We start from the raw sequence: 23,865 nt of genomic DNA, 5'->3' as shown, positions 1-23,865 counted from the left end.
GCACCTAACCGCCAAGCATTGTTTGAAATTTAAAACAGGCAGTCTGACTCTGACTGGTCAAAGCATTACCCTGAGAAGTGAACCAGCGAATAGCTGTCACTTATTTTGTTTAGCTGAAACAGGCACAATATGTGTACAAGTTCTTTCTATCTACAAAGAACAGGACCTTGTGTATTACCATACGTAGCTTCCAGTACATGCAAATGCACCACATGTGAGCCCAAATGACAATCTTAAATTGTCAGTGCAATTCTTAGCACACCGAGGATTATTTAGCAAAAGTTGTCCAATGATGAATCACACGGCGAATCACATCTAATGTTGGACACTGTGTTTTGAGATTTTTAAGCACAGGCTGGCTGGGTATGGTCTGTACCTCGCCGTTTGTGAACAGCGGAAGGGACATACTGTTTGATACATTCGACCAGTCTTCTGGGACATACAGCTTACATACCTAGCATCATGCTGGCACTGAAATCCATATGCCACATTACTCATTTGTGTTGTAGGCAGAACATCTTTTTGGCTTGCTGGCAGCATCCTGTTAGTGGTGAATACTGCTTGTGTTGCTACTGCATGTTAGCAGTGTGAAACAGCTAGCTTCACCTGTTGCTCAATTATTTTACTTCAACACTTGCTAACTCAACTTTTAATCACGCCAGTAGAAACAACGTAGTCCATGCTCTAGAATTCCTTCCTTTCTCCTGTTCCCCTTTCTTCCTTTAAGATGCTCAAAACTTAGTCCTCTACTCTAATATCTCCTTATGTGGCTCAGCGTCAAATTTTGCTTTATAACACTCTTCTGAAGTGCCTTAAGGCATTTACTATGCATAAGGCAATATATAGAAAAGCTGTTGTAGTTTGAATATTACTGCCATTATGTTTCCTACCTGGCGCAACTGTTAATTTTGTTGTCTGAGTCAGAAGGTTGTGCCTTTCATTACAGAACTTGGAGCACGTAACTTGGGCTGATAGTTCAGTGCAGTGCTGAGTAAATGCTCTGTTGCTCCCCTTTCAGGTGATAATTTAATCCTTACTCGTGCCCCTAGTTAAGATGCGATATAAAAAAAGGCCATCACGCTCTGAAGGGCAGGGAGAGTTTTCTTCCAAGATATTGGCCAGCGTTGAACTCTCAAATAACACGAAAACAGCTTAACTGGTTATTTACGTCACTGCTGTCTGACAGGCTTCGCTGTGTACAAAATCTGTTGTCATGTTTATCTATATTAAGAGTGTGCCTGCACTTCAAAATAGTCCAATCACTGAAGTGATTTGGGACCTCCCAAGGATGTGAAAGGCACAATATAAATTAGGGGGAGGCAGTGGCATAGTGGTATTATCACTGGACTGGTCATCCAGAGGCTCAGGGTAATACTCTGGGAAAGCAGGTTCGAATTTGAATTCATTAAAAAAAAATGGGATTAAAAGTCTAATGATGACCCCGCACCCATTGTTGACTGCCTTAAAAGCCCATTTGGCTTACGAATGCCATTTATGAAATGAAATCTGCCATCCTCACCCGCTCTGCTCTACATGTAGCTCCAGGTCCGTAGTAATGCGTTGACTTGTAAATGCCCTATGAAAAGTCCTAGCAAACCACAAAGTTGAATCACACTACTAAAAAGTCAGTCAAAAGGAAAGAAACTCGATGGACCACCGGTATCGGCCTAGGCACCGGAAATGACAACCCTGCCAAGTCCTCCTTGCTAACATTTGGGGGCTTGTGCCAAAAATGGGAAAGTTGTCTCAGGTTAGTCAAGCAACAGCCTAACATAGTCATACTCATGGAATCATACCTTACAGATCATGTCCCAGGCACAAAGCATCACCATCCATTCCCAAAGGCAGGGCAGGCCCAGCAGAAGTGGCGGCACAGTGGTATATAGTCAAGAAGGTGTTGCCCTTGGAGTCCTCAACATTGACTCCAGCCCCATGAAGTCTCATGGAATCAGGTCAAACATGGGTAATGAACCCTCTTGCTGATTACCACATACCGCAACCCCACCTCTCTGCTGATGAATCAGTACTCTTCTATGTTGATGATCACTTGGAGGAAGCACTGCGGACGGCAAGTGCACAGGATGTACCCAGGGTGGGGGACTTCAATGTCCATCACCAAGAGTGGCTCAGTAGCACCACTACTGACCGAGATGGCCGAATCCTAAAGGACAAAGCGGCTAGACTGGGTCTGCTACAGGTGTTAAGGGAACCATCAAGAGGGAAAAACATACTTGACCTCACCAACCTGCCTGCAGATGCATCAGCCCATGACAGCATTGGTAGGAGTGACCACCACAGAGTCCTTGTGGAGACAAAGTACTGTCTTCTCATTGAGGATACCCTCTATCGTGTTGTGTGGCACTACTGCCATGCTAAATTAAGAGATTTCAAACAGGTCTAGCAAATGAAGACTGGGCATCCATGAGGCGCTGTGGGCCATCATCAGCAGCAGAACTGTACTCAACCACAAACTGTAACAACAAGGATCGGCATATCCCCTGCTCTGCTATCACCACCAAGCCAAGGGATCAACCCTGGTTCAGTGACGAGTGCAGGAGGGCATGCTTGGACCAGCAGCAGACATACTTTAAAATGAGGTACCAACCTGGTGAAACTACAACACAGGACTACTTCCAGCCAAACCGTAGAGGCAACAAGTGATAGACAGAGCTAAGCAATTCCACAACCAACGGATCAGATCTAAGCTCTGCAGCCCTGTCACATCCAGACGTAATTGGTGGAGCACAAATAAACAACTCACTGGAGGAGGCGGCTCCACAAATACCCCCATCCTCAATGATGGAGGAGCCCAGCACATCAGTGCAAAAGATAAGGCTGAAGTATTTACAACAATCTTCAGTCAGAAGTGCCGAGTTGATGATCCATCTCAGCCTCCTCCGGAGGTCCCCAGCATCACAGATGCCATTCTTCATCCAATTTGATTCGTTCCACATATCAAGAAATGGCTGAAGGCAAAGGATAATGAAAAACCTATAGGCCCTGACAATATTCCAGCACTGGTACTGAAGACTTGTGCTCCAGAACTTCCCGCACCCCTAGCCAAGCTGTTCCAGCACAGCTACAACACTGGCATCCACCTAGCAATGTGGCAAATTGACAGGTATGTCCTGTGCACAAAAAGCAGGACAAATCCAACCCAGCCAATTACCATCCCATCAGTCTACTCTGAGTCATTAGGAAAGTGTTGGAAGGTATCGTATCATCAACTGTGCTATCAAGCAGCACTTGCTAAGCAACAACCTGCTCACTGATGTTCAGTTTGGGTTCCAACAGAGCCACTCAACTCCTGATCTCATTACAGCCTTGGTCCACACATGGACAAAAGAGTTGAACTCTCGAGGCGAGAATGACTGCCCTTGACATCAACGCAGCATTTGGCAGTGTGGCATCAAGGAGCCCTAGCAAATCTGGAATCAATAGGAATCGGGGGAAAACTCTCCGTTGGTTGATTCATACCTAGCACAAGGGAAGATCGTTGTGGATGTTGGAGGTCAATTATCTCAGTTCCAGGGCATCACTGCAGGAGTTCCTCAGGGTAGTGTCCTATGCCCAACCAGAGTGTTCAGCACCATTCGTGGTTCCTCAGATACTGAAGCAGTCCATGTCTAAATGCAGCAAGTCCTGGACAATATCCAGGCTTGGACTGGCAAGTAGCATTCACACCACACAAGTGCCAGGCAATGACCATCTCCAACAAGAGTAAGTCCAAACACTGTCCCTTGACATTCAACATTACCACTGCTGAATCCCCCACTATCAACACCCTGGGGGTTGCCATTGACCAGAAACTGAACTAGACTGTGGCTACAAGGGCAGATCAGAAGCTAAGAATCCTATGGCAAATAGCTCACTTACTGACTCCCCAAAGCCTGTCCACCATCTACAAGACACAAGTCAGGAGTGTGATGGAACACTCTCCACTTGCCTGGATGAGTGCAGCTCCAATAACACTCGAAGTTTGACACCATCCAGGACAAAGCAACCTGCTTGATTGGCACCCCATCCACAAACATTCATCTCCTTCACCACCGATGTACAGAGGCATCAGTGTGTTCCATCTACAAGGTGCACCGCAGAAACTCATCAAGGGTCCTTAGGCAGCACCATCCAAATCCACAACTGCTACCATCTGGAAGGACAAGGGGAGCAGATAGATGGGAACACGACCAGCTGGAAGCTCTGCTCCAAGCCTCACAATGCTGACTTGGAAATATATTGCCGTTCCTTCACTGTCGTTGGTTCAAAATCCTGCAACTCCCTCCCTAACAGCACTGTGAGTGTACCTACACCATGGTCATTGCAGCAGTTCAAGAAAACAGCTCACCACCACCTTTTCAAGGGATATCAGGGATGGGCAATAAATGCTGGCCTAGCCAGCGACACACACATCCCCCTTAATGAATTTTTAAAAAAGTCTACTATTTTCTTTTGTGGACGTACATTTATAAGACTATGGTTTTTAATTGTTTATGAGTACAGCTCAGTATTCAAAAACAGAGATTCTACATTATGTTTAAGATGCAACAAATGCCCGTCAGCTTTACTTTACTGAAAAGTTTTCATCTTAATGCGTAATCCATGTTACAAACTAGACTTGGCTCAATTTACAGCAATGCCTGTTTCTGCAGAACCAATTTATTCATCATGACAGAAAACTCTTTGTGAAGAGATACCTGATGTTTGAAGTTTAAAAAAGAGAGCATTTTATTTTAAAAACAACCCCATCTTAATTATAAAACAAAAACAGAATTACCTGGAAAAACTCAGCAGGTCTGGCAGCATCGGCGGAGAAGAAAAGAGTTGACGTTTCGAGTCCTCATGACCCTTCGACCCATCTAAATTATACCCATTTTCCAACTGAATTCAAGGAAACTGAATATCAGGAAGCCCTTTACCAGCACCACAAACTGACGTTCCCTCAAAGTTCTCCTTCCAACCCTCCCACAGCACCAGCATCCCTTTCTCCTGCCCAGCTGTGATGATGTCATTTGAAACATAGCGAGAATTCTCATCTTACCACACTAAGCTAATTTGCTTTAATGGAGTAGTGAGCTAGACAACAAGGTTGCGTCAGTGCTGCTGGTGTTTTTAAATTGAAAAAGACCTACATCATTCTTCCTTTCAGATGGTCCTAGATAGGGATAGATATCTGGAAGGGAGTTCACATCCAACCTAATTAACAGATTCAGATGACCAGGCTAAAATTTCAAGTAATTTATAAATGTTAGGAGAGCTGAGATCAAATGCTCTTGTGCAACCTTTGATGACTGAAGTGGAATAGCCTCGGCCAAGCAACAGCTCATTTTCTAAACTTCTGGTTATTTTGTGTAACCAACTTAAAAAAAATATTTATATACCAGGCACTTTAGAAAGTTAAGATGCAAACCCACTATAATATATTTAACTGTGAAAATATAATCAATACATCATGTAGCTGGCATCTTCCAAAATGTTATTTTTTTTTAAACAGATTGACTTTATACACTAAAACAGTACTTCAGCACACACTATGAGAAACAATTTATCAGTGCATAAGTAAATATTTTAAAGTTGCACTGACAATGTCAGGACAAAGAGTTTTCACTTACTGCAATTCTTCCTGCAGCCATGAGGCGCTGTGGACCATCAGCAGCAGCAGAACTGTACTCGAAAACAATCTGAACCTTATGGACAGGCATATTCCTCACTCTATCATTACTATCAAGTCAGGGGATCAACCCGAGTTCAAAGAAGAGCTCAGGAGAGTGTTCTAGGAGCAGTACCAGGAATGCCTAAAAATGAGGTGTCAATCTGGTGAAGCTATAACAGGATTACTTGCATGCCAAACAGCTTAAGCAGCAAGTGATAAGGCAGAGCTAAGCAACCCTACAACCAACAGATCAGATCAATGATCTGCAGTCCTGCCACATCCAGTCGTGAATGGAGTTGGACAATTAAACAACTCACTGGAGGAGGAGGCTCCACAAATATCCCTATCCCCAATGATGGAGGAGTCCAGCACATCAGTGCAAAAGATAAGGCTCAAGTATCAGCAACCTTCAGCCAGAAGTGCCGAGTAGATGATCCATCTCAGCTTCCTCTGGGAGGTCCCCAACATCACAGATGCCATTCTTCAGCCAATTCGATTCACTCCACGTGATATCAGGAAATAGCTGAAGGCACTGGATAGTGCAAAGGCTATGGGCCCTGACAATATTCCGGCAATAGTACTGAAGATTTGCGTTCCAGAACTTGCCATGCCACTAGCCAAGCTTTTCCATTACAGCTACAACATTAGCATCTAAACTGCTATGTGGAAAATTGCCCAGGTATGCCCTGTACACAAAGCAGGACAAATCCAACCTGGCCAATTACTATCCCACCAATCTACTCTTGATCATCAATAAAGTAATGGAAGGGTCATCAACTGTGCTATCAAGTGGCACTTGCATAGCAATAACCTGCTCACTGATGCCCAGATTGGGTTCCACCAGGGCCACTCAGCTCCTGACCTAATTATAGCCTTGGTTCAAACATGGACAAAAGAGCTGAACTCCCAAGGGGAGGCGAGTGTGACTGCCCTTGACATCAAGGCAGCATTTGACCGAGTGTGATATCAAGGAGCCCTGGCAAAACTGGAGTCCATGGGAATCAGGGGGCAAACTCCCCACTGGTTGGAATCTTACCCAACACAAAGGAAGATAGCTGCGATTGTTGGAGGTCAGTCATCTCAGCTCCAGGACAAATCACTGCAGGAGTTCCTCAGGGTAGTGTCCTCGGCAACCATCTTCAGCTGCTTCACCAATGACCTGTCTTCCATCATAACTAAGAAGGGGGTGCTCACTGATGATTGCACAATGTTCAGCACCATTCGCGGCTCCTCAAATACTAAAGTAGTCCATGTCCAAAGTAGCAAGACCTGGGCAATATCCAGGCTTGGGCTGACAAGTGGTAAGTAACATTCACACCTCACAAGTGTCAGGCAATGACTATCTCTAACAAGAGAATTGAACTATCACCTCTTGATGTTCAACAGCATCACCATCACTGAATCCCCCACTATCAACATCCTGGGGGGTTACCATTGACCAGAAACTGAACTGGACTAGCTATATAAATGCTGTGGCTACAAGAGCAGGTCAGGGGCTAGGACTCATACAACGAGTAACTCAACTCCTGACTCTCCAAAGCCATCTACAAGGCACTAGTCAGGAGTGTGATGGAATACTCCCCACTGGCCTGGATGACTGCAGCTCTCACAACTCACATGAAGCTCGACACCACCTTGGGCAAAGCAGCCCGCTTCATTCGCACCTCTTTCACAAACATTCACCCCCCTCCACCACTGATGCACAGTAGTAGCAATGTACACCATCTACAAGGTGTACTGCAGGAATTCACCAAGGCTCCTTAGACAGCATCTTCCAAACCCACGACCACTACCATCTTGAAGGACAAGGGCAGCAGATAAATGGGAACACCGCCATCTAGAAGTTACCCTCCAAGTCACTCACCATCCTGACTTGGAAATATATCACCGTTCCTTCACTATCACAGGGTAAAAATCCTGGAACTCCCTTCCTAACAGCATTGTGAGTTTATCTGCACCACATGGACCCCAGTGGTTCAAAAAGGCAGCTCAACCACCGCCTTCACAAGGGCAACTAGGGATGAGCAATAAATGCTGGCCCAGCCAAAGCCCACATCCCATGAATGAATATAAAAAAGAACACTATTTCCACACAGAAATCCTGAACAAAATTATCTAATGTCTCTAGATCTGTTTCAAATTGATCCATTGCTGCACAATAGGGTGCCATCCATTTACTTCTAATATAGGTGCTATGATACCCATAATGAATTTTGTTTGCCATGTCATACAGGTTAGATTTTATGTAGCCCATTTTGCCAGTCACTAGCTACCTCGTTTGTACAGTTTCATCACTCCACCCTCATCATAAATTAACAGAAGTAAATTTCCTAATATCAAATTCTGAGCATCAGTATTTCCTTTAATAACTAATCCAAGTTTATGCATTTCAGGACATTTCAAAAACTGTTGCATGGTCAGTTTCATCTCTTTCAAAGCTCGTCACCTGTCATTTTAGTAAACTTGAAAGGAGGCTCAAAGGTTGAGCTGGTGGTGAATTACAATATAAAGAAGATACCTTTGTTTATAGAAATTAACTCCTTGCTTATGCTGTTCTTTGTTCAAAACAAAATTAAAAGCAAACATTAATACAGTTTGATTCTACAGTTGGGTTAAGTGAAATAACATGCACTTTATTCCCCAACATTATACTGTCAAAAGTAATCACAGGGTTAATCTTGTTGCAGTCACGGTAACCACAAGAGTCAACCTCCATATCAAGCAACACGACTGCGTAAGCAAAATACCAAACATGTCAGGTCTGGCACCTTATTTCATTCTGCTTTCAAACAATAGCAAACGTTAATCCGCTCCCCAAATCTTTCAGACAGAAAAGCGATTCGAAGCGACAGAGTAACACCATCATTAAGTGCGATTTTCACTCCAGCTAACCTTCATCTCGAATATATTTTATACAATATGGGGTTCCAAGTGGTGTTTGCCGGCCGGTCTTCGGATACTGCTCCTTTTGGCTTGAACCGCTGCTGCCGTGCACCCGGGGTGCCCGCGAAACAAAGAATCTCAGGGACAGCGGGCGGTCGGCCGAGCCCCAGGCCCCGGCAAACACCGAACCGACACTAGGAAGTAACACCGCCCCATCTGAGAGGCCCCAAAGTACCAGAGCCGCCGCGACAACAGGACTCTCAACCGAGCATAATCCACACCCCCCACCACCCCCCAACAGCGCCACGTTTCCGAAACCTCCCCCAGAAAGGAGCAGTGCCTGGCTCAGTGTGAGTTACCCTGCAGGCACCGCCAGCCGCTCTCCTCTTCCTCCACCTTCTCCTCCGCTTCAACTCAGACTGCGTGAAAACAAAAGCCCAGACTTCTGATCCGGAAGTATTTCCTACCTGTTTTCTCAGGGTGGGTGGGGGTGCTCTTTGACCCGGAAGAGCAGGACGACGCTGGGATTCTTGGGGCTGGAGGATATAGTCGTTGTTTCCAGTTAAATTCCGGCATTGAGTGGAAGCGGGATGAGGAGAGGGGAGTGGTAAGTGTGCTTTCCACATCTTCCAAATGGTGTTATGAAGATAGTGCTGTGGAAAATTAGTGACCCTTGTCTCTCCTATACCACCCCCTCCCTCCCCACCCACCCACCCATATTACTCGGGCGGTAGTTAATGTTTTGAACAACTAATGGTTTGTAATTATGAGCCTGCGGCTTCATCGTTAAAACTCGAGCTACCGCGGCTGCTTTGCTGATGGTTTGAGTTGGATTTTTTCTGAAGTCCACATTGTGATCCTGTCCATGGACTTGAGCAATCCGTGGTTCTCTTTGTGTAATCCACAAGAGGTTGTTGTAATTCCTGCATAAATAGATAATCGGTGAAGTGAGGAACGGAATTGCTCTGGGATGTACAATGAAGAATCGGTAGCAATGATAACATTTTATCTAATTTACTTTTGGGAACTAGGAGACAAATCTCTTTACAAACTAGAGCAAAGTACTGCAGCTGCTGAAAATCTGAAATAAAAACAGAAAATGCCGGAAATACTCAGGTCAGGTAAAATCTGTGGAGAGCTAAACATAGTTAAAGATTTCAGTTCGTGAGAACTCATGAAAGGTCATCGACCTGAAACGTTAACTCTAGCTCGCTCTGCACAAATGCTGCCTGGTCTGTTGGATATTTCCAGCATCTGTTTTTATTCATGAAATGGTGTAGATATTTTCCCTGTTGGAACATATATTTCTATCCAAGCTTTATTCCATACTTTGTTTCTCTTCTTATTACAAGTATGGAGATTTGGAGCTGCTTTTGTGATTGTGAAAAGATAGTGAAGTTGCGTTTGCTGCCAGTTTGAATCCAAAGCAACTTGCAGTTTTGTCACTTTCTATATATAGGTAACCATTCCAGAAATGGCCTTACTCCAAAACTTTCAATATTGGCACATTGAAGGAAACTGGAATTCTATGGTGTAGCAACTTTGTATCATTGCACTATGCTATGTTTATTAAGGACTCTGGGTCACGTATTTTCATGTTATTTATTGGGAGGAAATACAATTTTTCTTTATTCTTTCATGGGATGTGGGAGTTGCTGGGAAGGCCAGCATTTGTTGCCCATCCCTAATTGTCCCTTGAACTGGCTTGCGAGGCCATTTCAGAGAGGCAGTTAAGACCATAGTGCTGTGGGTCTGGAGTCACATGCAGGCCAGACCAGCTGAGGATGGCAGATTTCCTTCCCCAAAGGGCATTAATGAACCAGATGGGTTTTTATGACAATTGATGATAGTTTCATAGTCACCATTACTGATCCTAGTTTATATTCCAGATTTATTAATCAAATTTAAATTCCACTAGCTGCTATGGTGGGATTTGAACCTGTGTCCCCAGGCAATCAGATTACTAGTCCAGTGACATTACCACTGCGCCACCATCTCCTTTCTTCATTGCAAATTGTTGTCAGCATTTGTAATAGTACTCTTACATCTCAATCTGAAAACTGGGTTTAAACCGTACTACAGATACTTGAAGAAATAATTTGGACTAACACAAGTGTAGTATAAGGGAGTGCTGCACAGTTATGTACATACGAATCAGGAGCAGAATAGACCACTTGGTCCTTGGAGCCTGCTCTGCCATTCAGTTCAGTTACTTTAACATCTCATTATTTTGCATAAATTGTTAAGCTAAGTCTGCCCTCTCTGCTACTGGTGCTTTTAGCTACTCCTACTAGGAGATCTGTTGCCATGGTATGTCATGCTCATCTATCTTGCATCATATTCTTACACCCGCTATAGCTCACCTGCAACAGCTCTGTGCTGTCCATCATCCAATTATGCCTAGTTTGACCCCTATTTCTGCTGCACTACATTTCTCCCTTTAGGAAACACACCGTTACTTTTAGAAGAGATCTCTGTAACTTTACAGCTCTGATCAAATGGCCGAGATACTGACATTTTCTTTTGATGACACTTTTTAGAGTTATTGTTGCTTTTGCAATTTCAAGTGCCTCTTCGTTTGTCTTATGGCAAAAATTCCATATACAGACCATTTATCTTAGCATCCATATGCCTAAGGCCTTCATTTTCTTCCCCAGATCTTTACTTATTTTCCAGGTCTCTGAGGCATAGAACAGTGGCTAACATGTAGCAACTAAATGTTTTTTCCCCCCTTGTTACAAACTTGAGTTTTCTTGTTAACATATCCTTCATCTTCACGAAATTACTCCTGGCTATCTCTATCCTTTCTCTGACTTCGCCAGCGCATCTACTGTCTTTTGTTATCATTTGTCCTAAATAGACAAACTTATCTACTTGTTCCAATTTGACACCGTCCAATTCAATCTTCACTCTATTTTCTTCTTATGTATTCCTTCTAAGTACAATTATTTTTACCTTTTTGGGTGTTCATGTTCAATCCACATTCTAGACTTCTCAGGTAGACAAAAAAGATCCAGGGTGGTAAATGAGCAGGGACTTTTCCCAGTTTCCTGACTAGCATTTACTTACCATCAGATAAACTTGATATGTTCATTTATCTCACAGCTATTTGTGGTCTTTGCTGTGTGCAATTTGGCTACCACGTTTCCCAACATTACAATCGTGATCACATCTCAAAAGTACTTTATTGGCCATAAAGAGCTTTGGGATGGCCTGCAATCATAAAGGGTGCTATCCAAGTGCAAATTCTTTCTTTGCAAGCGAGAAAATAGAAAACACTTGTCTTGTTAGTTTATGTAGTGCCTGGGATATGGAGGGGCAGCGGGTAAATCATGGAAAAATCAGCCATGATCATATTGAATGGCAGGGCAGACTCGAAGGCTCAAATCACCTGCTGCTCCCATTTCTTGTTCCCTTGAAAATAAAATGTTAATACAGGTCGCGTATTCTTTATCCATAAATCTGAAAACCGAACACATTCAAAAATCACACTTTTTAAAAATCTCATCGACCTTTAGCGTGGGAAGTCTGTGACCTGAGCTGAGCCAACACGAACCTTGCTGACCGCACCCTGTATTTTTTAATCAGTGGTACATTTTACTTTTCTAGCCATTTTATTTACTTTAGGTGATTGCTAGCCTAGGCTTCAGCTATTGTATTGTAAATAGGCCTACTTACATTTCAATGGCCGAGGATTGCATAAAATAAAGCAAACATCATGTTTATAATGTGAGATTATGTACGTTTGCCTTGCATTGGCACTTCTTTGCAGATTTCAGCAACATTCATTTGTAAATACCATTAGAAATATTGTAATGTTGCATAAAATAACTATAAAATTTAACCAGGGCTGTACAATTTTGGGTGTTTGTTTATAGTGATATTTACATTAATGACATGAATTTAGATGTTTAATGCATTATGTCCAAAATTGTAGATGAAACCAAGCTAGGAAAGATGGTGGAATTGGAGTAGGCAGGTCAGATGTGTTGGGCAAAATACATAAGTAGCCACAACAATTGCAACAAGCTGAATGCAGATAAATATAAGGTACTGCACATAGTCCACAAATGGTGTTGAAAGAGATCAAGAAATCACAGCAGACTTGCCACTCATCACATCACATTGAATCAACAAAGCCAAAACAAGTCAGAGGAAGCCATGGTCCAACTGTGTAATGCTCTGGTCAGACTACACCCATAAAATGCAATCCAGTTCTAGTCATTGAGACTTGAGACACCACTAGAGCATTGGAAGCAATGCAAAGAGCAGCCATGAACCTGATTGCTCATGTTAGAAATCTGAGTGATGAAGAAAGCATGAGTTTCTCTAGTCTTTTAAGCATAGAAAGGAGTCATTTGCAAACTGACCATACAGAAGTTCATAAGATAGTAAATGGAACAAAGAAGGCAAATCAGGAAAATTACAAAATGTCTTCATTCAGAGAGTTGTGAATCTTTGAAATTCTGTATCCAGAAGCACGTGTAGGATGACGTGAAGCCAAGATGCAAAAAGAAACTTTTTCATGGAAAATATGATCAACACTTAAGCTGCTTTGTGAATCCATTCTAAGAGAAAATGCCTGGATTCATTTATGAGCAAATTGGTTGTTGCAATAGGAGTTTATTTATTCATTCATTCATGGGATGAGGGCATCATTGGTAAGGTCAGCATTTATTATATGTCCCTGAATTGCCCTTGGGGCGGTGGTGGTGAGCCACCTCCTTGAACCGCTGCTGTCCATAAAGTGTTACACCCACATTGCTGTTAGAAGAGAGCTCCAGGGTTTTAACCCAGCAACTGTGAAGGAAAGATGATAGCGTTCCAGGTCAGAATAGTGAGAGACTTGGAGTGGAACCTGCAGGTTGTAGTGTTCCCATGTATCTACTATCTACTGCCTTTGTCCTTTTAGGTGGTAGAGGTTGCAGGTTTGGAAAGTGCTGCCAAAGGAGCCTTGATGAGTTGCTAAACTTGCAGATGGTAAACCCTGCAGTCAATTTGAGCTGGTGGTGGAGGGAGTGAATGTTTAAGGCGCTGGATGGGGTGCCTGTCAAACAGGCTGCTTTGTCCTTGCTGATGTCAAGTTTCTTGAGTGTTCTTGGAGCTTCACTCATCCAGGCAAGTGGACTCTCCTGACTTGTACCTTGTAGATGGTGGATAGGCTTTGGGGAGTCAGGAGGGTGAGTTTCTCTCCACACAAGTCACAGCCTCTGACCTGCTCTTGTAGCCATTGTATTGATATGGCTAGTCCAATTCCGTTTCTGGTCAATGGTATCTACAGGACATTGATGATGGAGGATTCAATCATGGTTATGCTATTGCAGCAAGACCTGGACAATATCCGGGATAGGCTGACAATTGGCAAGTAACATTCGCACCACACAAATGCCAGGTAATGACCTCTCCAACAAGACAGAATTACCATCTCTGAATACCCCACTGTCGACATCCTGGGGGTGACCACTGACCAGAAACTGAACTGAAATAGTTATATAAATACTGTGGCTACAAGAGCAGGTCAGAGGCTAGGAATCCTATGACAAGTAACTTGCATCCTGATTCCCCAACAAACATTGCCAACAAACGTGAAAAAACTGACCCCACGTCTGCAGATGAAGTCGCCAAGGGACGGAATTTACATATGGTGCTGAAGACAGATCCCTGGGCCTTATAGGTCATGAGGCTGGAATAGAAGCCAATGCTGGAGATCCACTGGCTCAGATCAGTTAGATAAGAGTGGAACCAAACTATCCCACAGGGCTGAACAACAGTTGAAAGGTTAGATTTGGGGCAGTTGTGTCTAAAGGACAGGAAACAGGCTAGATTTTTTGAGTAGGACATTGATGATGAGATGTTTGAAATGGAGGGAACAATTTATAACACCTGCTAGTACCAGGGTCAGGAAAGGAAGTTTGAGGTCCCCAGTTTCAGTAGAATGGGGTCAAGGGAGAAGGATATAGGTCTCGTGAATAAATGAACTGGGTGCAGATGGACCAGAAACTGGGGAAAGAAACAGAGCGAGGGCAGAGCATTGTGCCACCCTCTGCAAGGTAAATCTGGCTAATTGGAGCATTCTCTTTTCTCTGCTTCTGTTGCAAATAGGATTGTATTTTTCTGGCATATTTTTGTCTTGCTCATGCTTTTACCTGCTATGCTACACAATCTTTGCTGGTAAAGCAGATAATTTGTACCTAGGCCTGCAATGATGCTTCTCCAAAATTGTCCTGTAGGAACATCTCTCAGTATCTGGAAAAACTAGCTGAATATATTCTGACTTCTAATGTTAAGGAATTAATTGAATGTGGTTTGTGAATCTATTTATTCTTGATCGAACACATGATGCTATTCTCACCTTTCTCTAATCCTCTTTTGTTGTTGCCATTGTGCCCTTTTGCTGCATCATCTATCTTCTTCATTTGGACGCATGTGTCAAAAGGTGCCAAGGTTTGTAGGCTGCATCTCCTAGTAGCTGGTGTGGAGAGATATGGCCTGTAGCTAGTAGCAATCCACTTCCATTTCCTCTTACTTCCCCAATCATCCTCAATTTCATTGCATTTCATACCTCTTAGGTTTACCACTAGCTCCTTCCTTCCACTCCTCTTTCCCTTTAAGGAATATTCACTCAGCCCCTACATTCAACCAATCACATGGTTGCTTCCTAACTGCCATACCTCTCCATCCAACCCACTCATCTTGATTCTGTTGCTTATTTACTGTTTTCCCTGAAGTTGGGCAGCCAGTGGTCACCTCATCACAATGTATCCCCAGCAGCTAAAATCCACTTCATCTTCACATTGTCTTCCCCATTGAATACCGCTCACACCCTTTTGTCCCTGCTCACCAGGAGTGAGCTTGTATGGATAAGCTTGTAAATAGAAAGCACAACCGGTCCCATGGGCAAAAGCAGAAACACTGCAGTCTCCGGAAACAATAAATACACCTTCATTTATCTATCTGTTTACTATGTTAGTGTCAACAACTTCAAGTTCAGGTGTGGTATGGTGAAGTAAATGAGATGATGCTACTGTCTCTACAGCACCTGAGACCAACCACTAAGTGATTACCTCATTGGTAATAAAAGGTGACTGTCTGTCTGTGCTGGAGACAGCTTTGCTTCCAGCTGTGCAGGCAAGCTGAGTGCCTCAGCTAAACTATACACCCACAAGTAAGTCTCCACTTGCTAAGCAAAAATAAAAATACCTGGAAAAACTCAACAGGTCTGGCAGCATCTGCGGAGAGGAACACAGTTAACGTTTAGAGTCCGTATGACTCTTTAACAGAACTAAGTAAAAATAGAAAAGAGGTGAAATATAAGATATATATTTCACCTCTTTTCTATTTTTACTTCGTTCTGTTGAAGAGTCATACGGACTCTAAACATTAACTGTGTTCCTCTCCGCAGATGCTGCCAGACCTGTTGAGTTTTTCCAGGTATTTTTATTTTTGGTTTGGATTTCCAGCATCCACAGTTTTTTGCTTTTATCTTAGTCTCCACTTGCTGTTATGTAGAAACTTTGCTCAATGGCTGTAAATTGTGTATTGTGCGTAAAACTTTTCTGTTCTTTGTGTGGTGGAATCAACCCTGCAATATAAATGCAACTGCTTTTATAGCATAAGAATTCTTTGGCAGTATTGCAACAGAAAAGAGCTGCCATAATTGTTATAGTTTTGGGCTTTAACATTAGATTTTTTTCTATAGTTCATTGCTAGAATATTCCTGTAAGCAAGTCCTCGCTGCCTTCGACCCAAAGTGTAACAATAGTTGCCTAATATCTAGGTAAATATACCAAGCCTAGGGGTGAAATGTAGAGCTCTTGCCATGGTATTCCGTCTTATTGGATGAGGCCTCATGATTTCCTTGATTTTGGAAGGCAGAAATATAAAACCTCTCAGCCTGTGACTTAGCCTATACACTAATGGATGGATTTATTAAATAGTAAATGAAAAAATGAACAATATTAAATATTGCTGATTAAAGAGACACAGGGCCCTGTTCTTTGCAGACAGAAAAACATACATTGCACCTGTTTCAGTCAAACAAAATAATTGACAGCCATTCGCTGGTTCATTCCTCAGGGCAATGTCTTGGATCAGACTCAAGCTGCCTGGTTTAAATTTCAAACAATGCTTGGCGCTATCAACCAGTGATTTCTCCATGGCAGTGCCTCTACCAATCAGAGTACACTTGCCAACTGGTCAGCATTCTCTTCTCATACAATATAAATGATTAAAGCAAAACACTGCAGATGCTGGAAATCTAGAACAAAAACAAAGATACCTGGAAAAAGTCAGCAGGTCTGACAGCATCTGTGGAGAGGGATACAGTTGACGTTTCAAGTCTGTATGACCCTTCATCAGAACTAAGACAGGTATTCTTGCAAATTGTCCTGATGAGTGCAGGATGAAAAATTCTGACAAAAAGGTCTCTCTTTTTTTCAGCAATCCTCAAGTTCTGTATTATCAAACGACTATAAATATTAAATATATAATTAATATTTACAATAAATAAACAATTGTTCCTGTTCTGAATATTAAAAGCATCAAAGATGCTTGTCTTGCATCAACCATTGCAATAAACAGTAGTTTGCTGTCTAACTGGACTTCTGTGGTAGTTCACCAGTGGTCAGCCCAAAAAATTAAGTTCAAACTCAATCAAAGCTGCAATTAAATAGCTTACATTTAAAATAAAACAGAAAATGTTGGAAATACTCAGAGCAGGCAGCATCTGTGGAGAGAGAAACAGAGTTCAAGTATCAGGTTGATGGCTTTTCATCAGAATTGGGAAAAGTTAGAGATGTAATATTACTTTACATTTAAACATTTGTGTCTAAGCTTTTTAGTAGTTTGTGCTGAAAAGATGTACCATGGGTGTTTGGGAGCCAAATATAAAATCCCATAAATCTCAAGTTGCTGACATTATCAATCTTAGTGTTCTGACTGAGGGCTTATCCTCCAATATTAAGTAACAGTGTTTAAAGAAAGAATCCATTTCAAATTCCCAAGCCCACAAAGTTTACAGCACAAACTACCAAGAAAGAAATAACAATGCAAATGTGATTATATTGCATGGCTTCGAGGCTGAATTGCTAAGGTTCATGTGGTCATAGGGTCATTTGTATATTTTAAGGCAGGAATAACCAAAGATATTTGCGTCTGAATTGAATGACCTGGCTTTGCACCTGAGAAACTACCCTGTTTCACAGGATTTCAGCTGGATGAATCTAATTGATGATTAGTAATGAACCTGGCAAGTAGGTAAGGGAAACAAAAACAGAATTACCTGGAAAAACTCAGCAGGTCTGGCAGCATCGGCAGAGAAGAAAAGAGTTGACGTTTCGAGTCCTCATGACCCTTCGACAGAACTTGAGTTCGAGTCCAAGAAAGAGTTGAAATTGGATTTCCAGCATCTGCAGTTTTTTTGTTTTTGTTTTTAAGTAGGTAAGGGAGTTACCTACTTGCCAGGTTCATTACTAATCATCAATTAGATTCATCCAAAAATTACCAAATTTAGCCATGTGGATTTTCTGACATGTCTATCAATGCATCTGACTTGTGCTATTTTCCTTTGCCAATTGTCATTTTTTTTTCTGTGTGCATTGTGACCGAGCAAAAAGGTAAACACATTGGTGAAGTCAATAGAATTGAAGAAGCAGTTAATGACAAATTGTTGACCATATAAAGAAAACATAAGGTTCTTGACAATGCGTCAGACTTTTTTCAGGTTTCCAGGATGCTATGATTGATTTTTGCCTACTGCTTCACTGTCTCGAAATCCCAAATGACCAACTCATTCATTACTGCTATAAGTTGCAAATCTTCAACAAATATGAAATGATTTTCTTTTGATGTTCTGCTCCTTAAATGAGAAAAGAAACACTTTGTTTTATGTTCACAGGTGAACTGTACAGGTGGTTGCTATGATTCCAACTAAGTAAATGGAGTGAAACAGCGATGGGCAGTCTCAATGATCCAGAAGATACATATATTGCAGTGATTCGTCCTAAGAATGCTGCTAGTTTGAATTCTCGTGACTATCGAACAAAATCGTATGAAGTAAGCAAGTAAATACTTTTTTTTAAGTATTCCTTTAAGATGTGTAGAATGCCAAAAGTAAATGTGTTATGTAATATGATTTGTTAGGCACAATTAGGTGGTATTGCAGCTTCAATTCCAGTGACTAAGACAATTAATTTTTTTCTGGTTATAATGGAGAATTTTTTTGGCACATGGATGAATAGTAGATGGACATCTGTAAGAGCCAGCTTGACCATCCATTGATTTTTTTTTTAACTAGACCTTAATGCACAGTGTTTTGGAGTACACTACACATATAACTGCCAACATAAAAGCGCATCCAGCTAATCAAATGCAGTTTTTTGAGAGAGTACTCGAATGGTAAATAAATTTATTTAACACACAGGATTTTCAGAAAACACTTGCAATGATTTTGAGTAAAAAAATTACTAACGAAAATTAAGGCCCATGGAACTGGAGGTAACCTTGTGGCCTGAACCGGAAATTAATTGGGCGATAGAAATAGAAAGTTAGGATATAAGTGACGAGCTTAGATTGGCAAAAAATTGAAGGGGGGGGTCAGGACAGAGTAGATAAGGAGAAACAGTTCCCATTGGTAGAAGGTTCGAGGACCAGAGTACCTCAATTTAAGGTGATGGGCAAAAGAAGCAGCAGCAACATGAAGAAAACCTTGTTTGTGAAGCGAGTGTTTAGGATTTGGAGAGTGTGGTGGAGGCAGATTCAATCGAAGCCTTCAAAAGAGAATTGAATAGTTATCAGCAGTGCTATGGGGAAAAGGTGGGTTATGGGACTAGGTAAGTTGATGTTGCCGAGGGCTGGCACGGACATGACAAGCCGAATGGCCTCCTGTGTTGTAACTGTTCTATGATTCTAAAAATCTGGAAAGCTCAGTTATTATACAATTCTAAATATATATATTTTGAAATCCACATAGCTGGACGTCAGTAATAGAAATTACTGATCTTTGAGCTTTGCAATTCAGTGCTACCTATAGCAAATTGTCATGAATATTTTAAAAATATTCTTTCATGAGGCCTGAACATCCGTTTTTGACTGTCTTTATTTTTATTGCGATATTATTGTGTAACTTATACATTCAGAAATAGATTAAAAATTTAATTTTGTTTTGTATTAGCTATGCAGGGAAGTAGAACCTATTTTGACAATTCTCAGTTTTTTCCCCAGCACTTAGAGTGCATTATAGTATATTTTAATGTTTTATAGTATTGTTAAAAGTAGCAGCACTTTTTAAGATCACGTTGATAATTTTCATGAACATATTACTGATCTGTCTATTTGGTAAAGATCACTTTTAACATAGACAGTACCCAATACCTGGTAGGTCTTATTCATTTCCTTCAAACCTATGGGACGAGCTGAAAGAACCGGCATAGACATGGTGGGTCAAATAGCCTCCTCCAGAGCTGTAACCATTCTATGATTCTATGGACCTCTTCCACATAGTCAGCACCATGTGGATACAACTTCATTCACAACTCCTCCAGTCTGCTTAAACAGAAATTCTCTGCATCTTTACATATGTATGTGTAAGTTGGACCACAAAGACTCTGAATGAGAGAAAAGAAACCTATGCGTGCAAATACTGATGGCCTTTGACATCTAATTGTACTAATACTGATTGACTCTTTCTAATTACCCATTCCTAAAAATTGGCATTAAATTTGCATTTATCATATTCATTACTTTTTTGGGTGATGGGTGAAGGAATGGACTTGACCAATAGATAATTATGATTTGCAGTGCTGACTGCAGTGCAGAGAAGAGCTTGTTATTGATTCCTAATATCAAAGCTTTAAATACTGAAGAAGGATTGGAGAGTCTTGGATTTTTCAGCCAGGAAATTATACTTCTGAAAGCGGTCCTGATGAAGGTATACATGATAGTTAAGAAATGGCAGAGATAAATTTGGAATATTTTTTCAAATTAAAATGCAAGAGTAGAACAAGATGACACTGGTTTAACCTAGTAAAAAGTAAATTTAGGACTGATATCAGGAAATTTTTGTTTGTGCGCTGAGTGATCAATGTGTGGAATAGACTTCCAGAGAGAAGAATACAGGCAATACCCTGCAAGTATGTAAAAAATATTTGCATCCTGTAACGGAGGGAGGAAACCTTAGAATCTTTCTGGATGGATAAATTAAGATGGGCTGAAAGGCACTTCTCATCTATAATTATTTTTTGACCTGATGAAACATGCACCTTGCTTAATTGTAAAAAAAAAAGCTTGTGTAATATTGTGCATATAATATATAATAACCTAGATACATGTCATTATTAAGTATGCTTATTTCAGTTTAAAAGCTTCCATTAAAACATGTTTGTTTAAAGGCAAAAACAGTTTGTACAATCCTGATGAATTTTGTGTTGCTTGCAAAATTTCTCAGATGTGGTATGTTAAGATAGGAAAAGTGATGCTGCATATAAGCAGCTGTTAGCATTAATGAGCCTTTGTTCTTGAATTTGTCTTAAACAATAGCACCATTGTGGGGGATGCTGAAGGCAAAACAGGAGAGAGAGAGAGAGAGATCAGGGGTCAGAGCAGACCTGCATTGCAAACAAGACAAAGGGACAAGATAGCTGGGAAGAATAGGTAGTTTAAGAAGCTGGGGTAGGTGGCCTTTCTTGGCATTAACATCTGTGCATTCAGATCTGAGTCATTTTGCTCACTGTTGTGCTAGTATACTGACTCCTGTTCTAAGCCTAGGCTGCTTTGTTGACAATATTTTGACAAGCAGAAATCTTTTAAATCAAGCTTATCAGTATATTTCACATTAATGAAGCCTCAACTCAAGATGTAGAATCTATCTTGTGATGCAGTTGGTCCCATGCGGTTCTGCTGATTCTCATTTTGTCCATGAGACCCACCTCCTGCTTTCTCAGTCCTATTCACAGTAAACTACTGTCTACCCAACTTCTTAATCTGGCTCCCATGCTAGCTGATATTGTTAATGGTTCTCTCTCCTCAGGTTCTGTCATCATCACCTTTCTCCTCAAAATATCAACCCTTGATCTTTCCGATCTTGCAAACCACTGCCCCACCTCCAACTTTCCTTTCCTGTGCAGAGTCCTTGAACGTCTTGGTGCCTCTCAATTTACTATCATCTTTGGGACTCAGTGTTCAAATACCTCCAATCAGGTTTCTGTCCCTCCCTCTGTACTGAAATGGCACTTGTCAAAGTCACTTCATATGTCACTGTGACAAAGCTAAACTATCCCTCAATGTCCTTTTCGAATTGCCTTTAACTTTTGACATGGTTAATCACACCATCCTCCTCCCATGCATCTCCTTCATCATCCAATTGGCTGGGACTGTCACATTCTGAGATCCATACTCAGTGCCATGCGCCACCATATGAACACACTCAACCTCTCCCTCCAGCAGCATCACCGCACCCTTTTTCAAAGCTGCGTGTGCCCCCCAGTTTCATTTTATTCTTTGTCTCATCTGACGCCTCAACAGGAAACTTTTTCTCTTTCTCTCAAGTGCTAAGGAACACAAGCTCCAACAACTCATCGACACCAACACCCATCCAAGACCCTCCACCCCTGCCTGTCCCTCTATCCCCACCCCATCTTCCAATCCCAGCCCCAGCCGTGAATTCACTATACCCCCTGACCTTCCCCTCTCCGACGCTGAACGTTCAGTGCTCAGCAAAAGACTTAGTTTCATACCCTTACGCCCTCATCTCAATGAATTTTGGGCTCGGCATGATGCTGAACTCTTCTTCCGCCGCCTTCGTCTCCGTGCTCACTTCTTTGGGTAGGAGTCCTCTCCCCGTTCAACGGATCCTTTTACTCACCTCCAATATTCTCCCTCCACCTGGACCCCTCCCTCTGGATTCTTACCTTCTCTTGATCTTTTCATTGAGAACTGTTGGCATGACATTGGTCGTCTCAATTTCTCTGCTCCTCTCACCCATTCTAACCAGCCTCTCTCTGAACTTACTGCAATCCGTTCTCTCAGGTCCAACCCCAACATTGCCATCAAACCCACTGACAAGGGTGGTGCTGTTGTTGTCTGGCACACTGACCTCTACCTCGCGGATGCTGAGCGTCAACTCGCAGACACTTCCTCCTACCTCTCCCTGGACCATGACCCCACCACTGAACATCAAGCCATTGTTTCCAGGACTGTCACTGACCTCATCTCCTCTGGAGATCTTCCTTCCACAGCTTCCAACCTGATAGTCGCCCAACCTCAGATGGCCCGCTTCTACCTCCTACCCAAAATCCACAAACAGGACTGTCCTGGCAGACCGATCGTGTCAGCCTGTTCCTGCCCCATGGAACTCATTTCTCGCTATCTTGACTCCCTTCTCTCTTCCCTTGTCCAGTCCCTTCCTACCTACATCCGTGATTCCTCTGACACCTTAAGTCACATCAACAATTTCCAGTTCCCTGGCCCCAACCACTTCCTCTTCACCATGGACGTCCAATCCCTCTACACCTCCATCCCCCACCAGGATGGTCTGAGAGCTCTCAGCTTCTTCCTCGAACAGAGGCCTGAACAATCCCCATCCACCACTACTCTCCTCTGTCTGGCTGAACTTGTTCTCACACTGAACAATTTCTCCTTTAACTCTTCTCACTTCCTCCAAATAAAAGGTGTGGCTATGGGTACCCACATGGGCCCAAGCTATGCCTGTCTCTTTGTGGGGTATGTGGAACATTCCTTGTTCCAGTCCTACTTTGGCTCCCTCCCACAACTTTTTCTCTGGAACATCGATGATTACTTCAGTGCTGCTTCATGCTCTCATCGGGACCTGGAAAAATTTATTAATTTTGCTTCCAATCTCCACCCCTCCATCATTTTCACGTGGTCCATCTCTGACACTTCCCTTCCCTTCCTTGACCTCTCTGTCTCAATTTCTGGTGATAGACTGTCCACCAATATCCATTACAAGCCTACCGACTCCCCCAGCTACCTCGACTACAGCTCCTCACACCCCGCTTCCTGTAAGGACTCCATCCCATTCTCTCAGTTCCTTCTCCTCCGTTGCTTTTGTTCTGATGATGCTACCTTCAAAAAACAGTTCCTCTGACATGTCCTCCTTCTTCCTTAACCGAGGTTTTCCACCCTTGGTAGTTGACAGGGCCCTCAACCATGTCAGGCCCATCTCCCGCACATCTGCCCTCACGCCTTCTCCTCCCTCCCAGAAACATGTTAGGGTCTCCCTTGTCCTCACATATCACCCCACCAGCGTCCGCATTCAAAGGATCATCCTCAGCCATTTCCGCCAACTCCAGCATGATGCCACCACCAAACACATCTTC

General features: G+C 42.4%; 2 protein-coding genes across 6 annotated transcripts in view; one reads left to right on the top strand and one right to left on the bottom strand.

Moving 5' to 3' along the window:
- The window catches only part of LOC121276465 (ankyrin repeat and IBR domain-containing protein 1-like), a 145,926-nt gene extending 136,916 nt beyond the window's left edge, over nucleotides 1-9,010 (bottom strand). Inside the window, exon 1 of one of the 4 annotated variants that reach the window (XM_041184898.1) lies at nucleotides 8,893-9,010. The gene's annotated coding sequence lies outside the window, so the exon portion shown is untranslated. The remainder of the gene's footprint in view (nucleotides 1-8,892) is intronic. The other 3 variants (XM_041184899.1, XM_041184897.1, XM_041184900.1) reach the window with 3 other exon arrangements.
- krit1 (KRIT1 ankyrin repeat containing) overlaps nucleotides 8,997-23,865 on the top strand; it is a 75,442-nt gene continuing 60,573 nt past the window's right edge. Inside the window, exons 1-2 of one of the 2 annotated variants that reach the window (XM_041184901.1) lie at nucleotides 8,997-9,140; nucleotides 18,429-18,586. In XM_041184901.1, the coding sequence (XP_041040835.1) occupies nucleotides 18,485-18,586 (102 nt within the window). In that variant the 5' untranslated portion in view covers nucleotides 8,997-9,140; nucleotides 18,429-18,484. Of the gene's footprint in view, nucleotides 9,141-18,428; nucleotides 18,595-23,865 lie in introns of those variants that run through there. The other variant, XM_041184903.1, reaches the window with a different exon arrangement.

Source organism: Carcharodon carcharias, chromosome 3, assembly GCF_017639515.1.
Source record: "Carcharodon carcharias isolate sCarCar2 chromosome 3, sCarCar2.pri, whole genome shotgun sequence".
Taxonomy (NCBI): domain Eukaryota; kingdom Metazoa; phylum Chordata; class Chondrichthyes; order Lamniformes; family Lamnidae; genus Carcharodon; species Carcharodon carcharias.
This window is presented reverse-complemented; position numbering and strand designations above follow the sequence as displayed.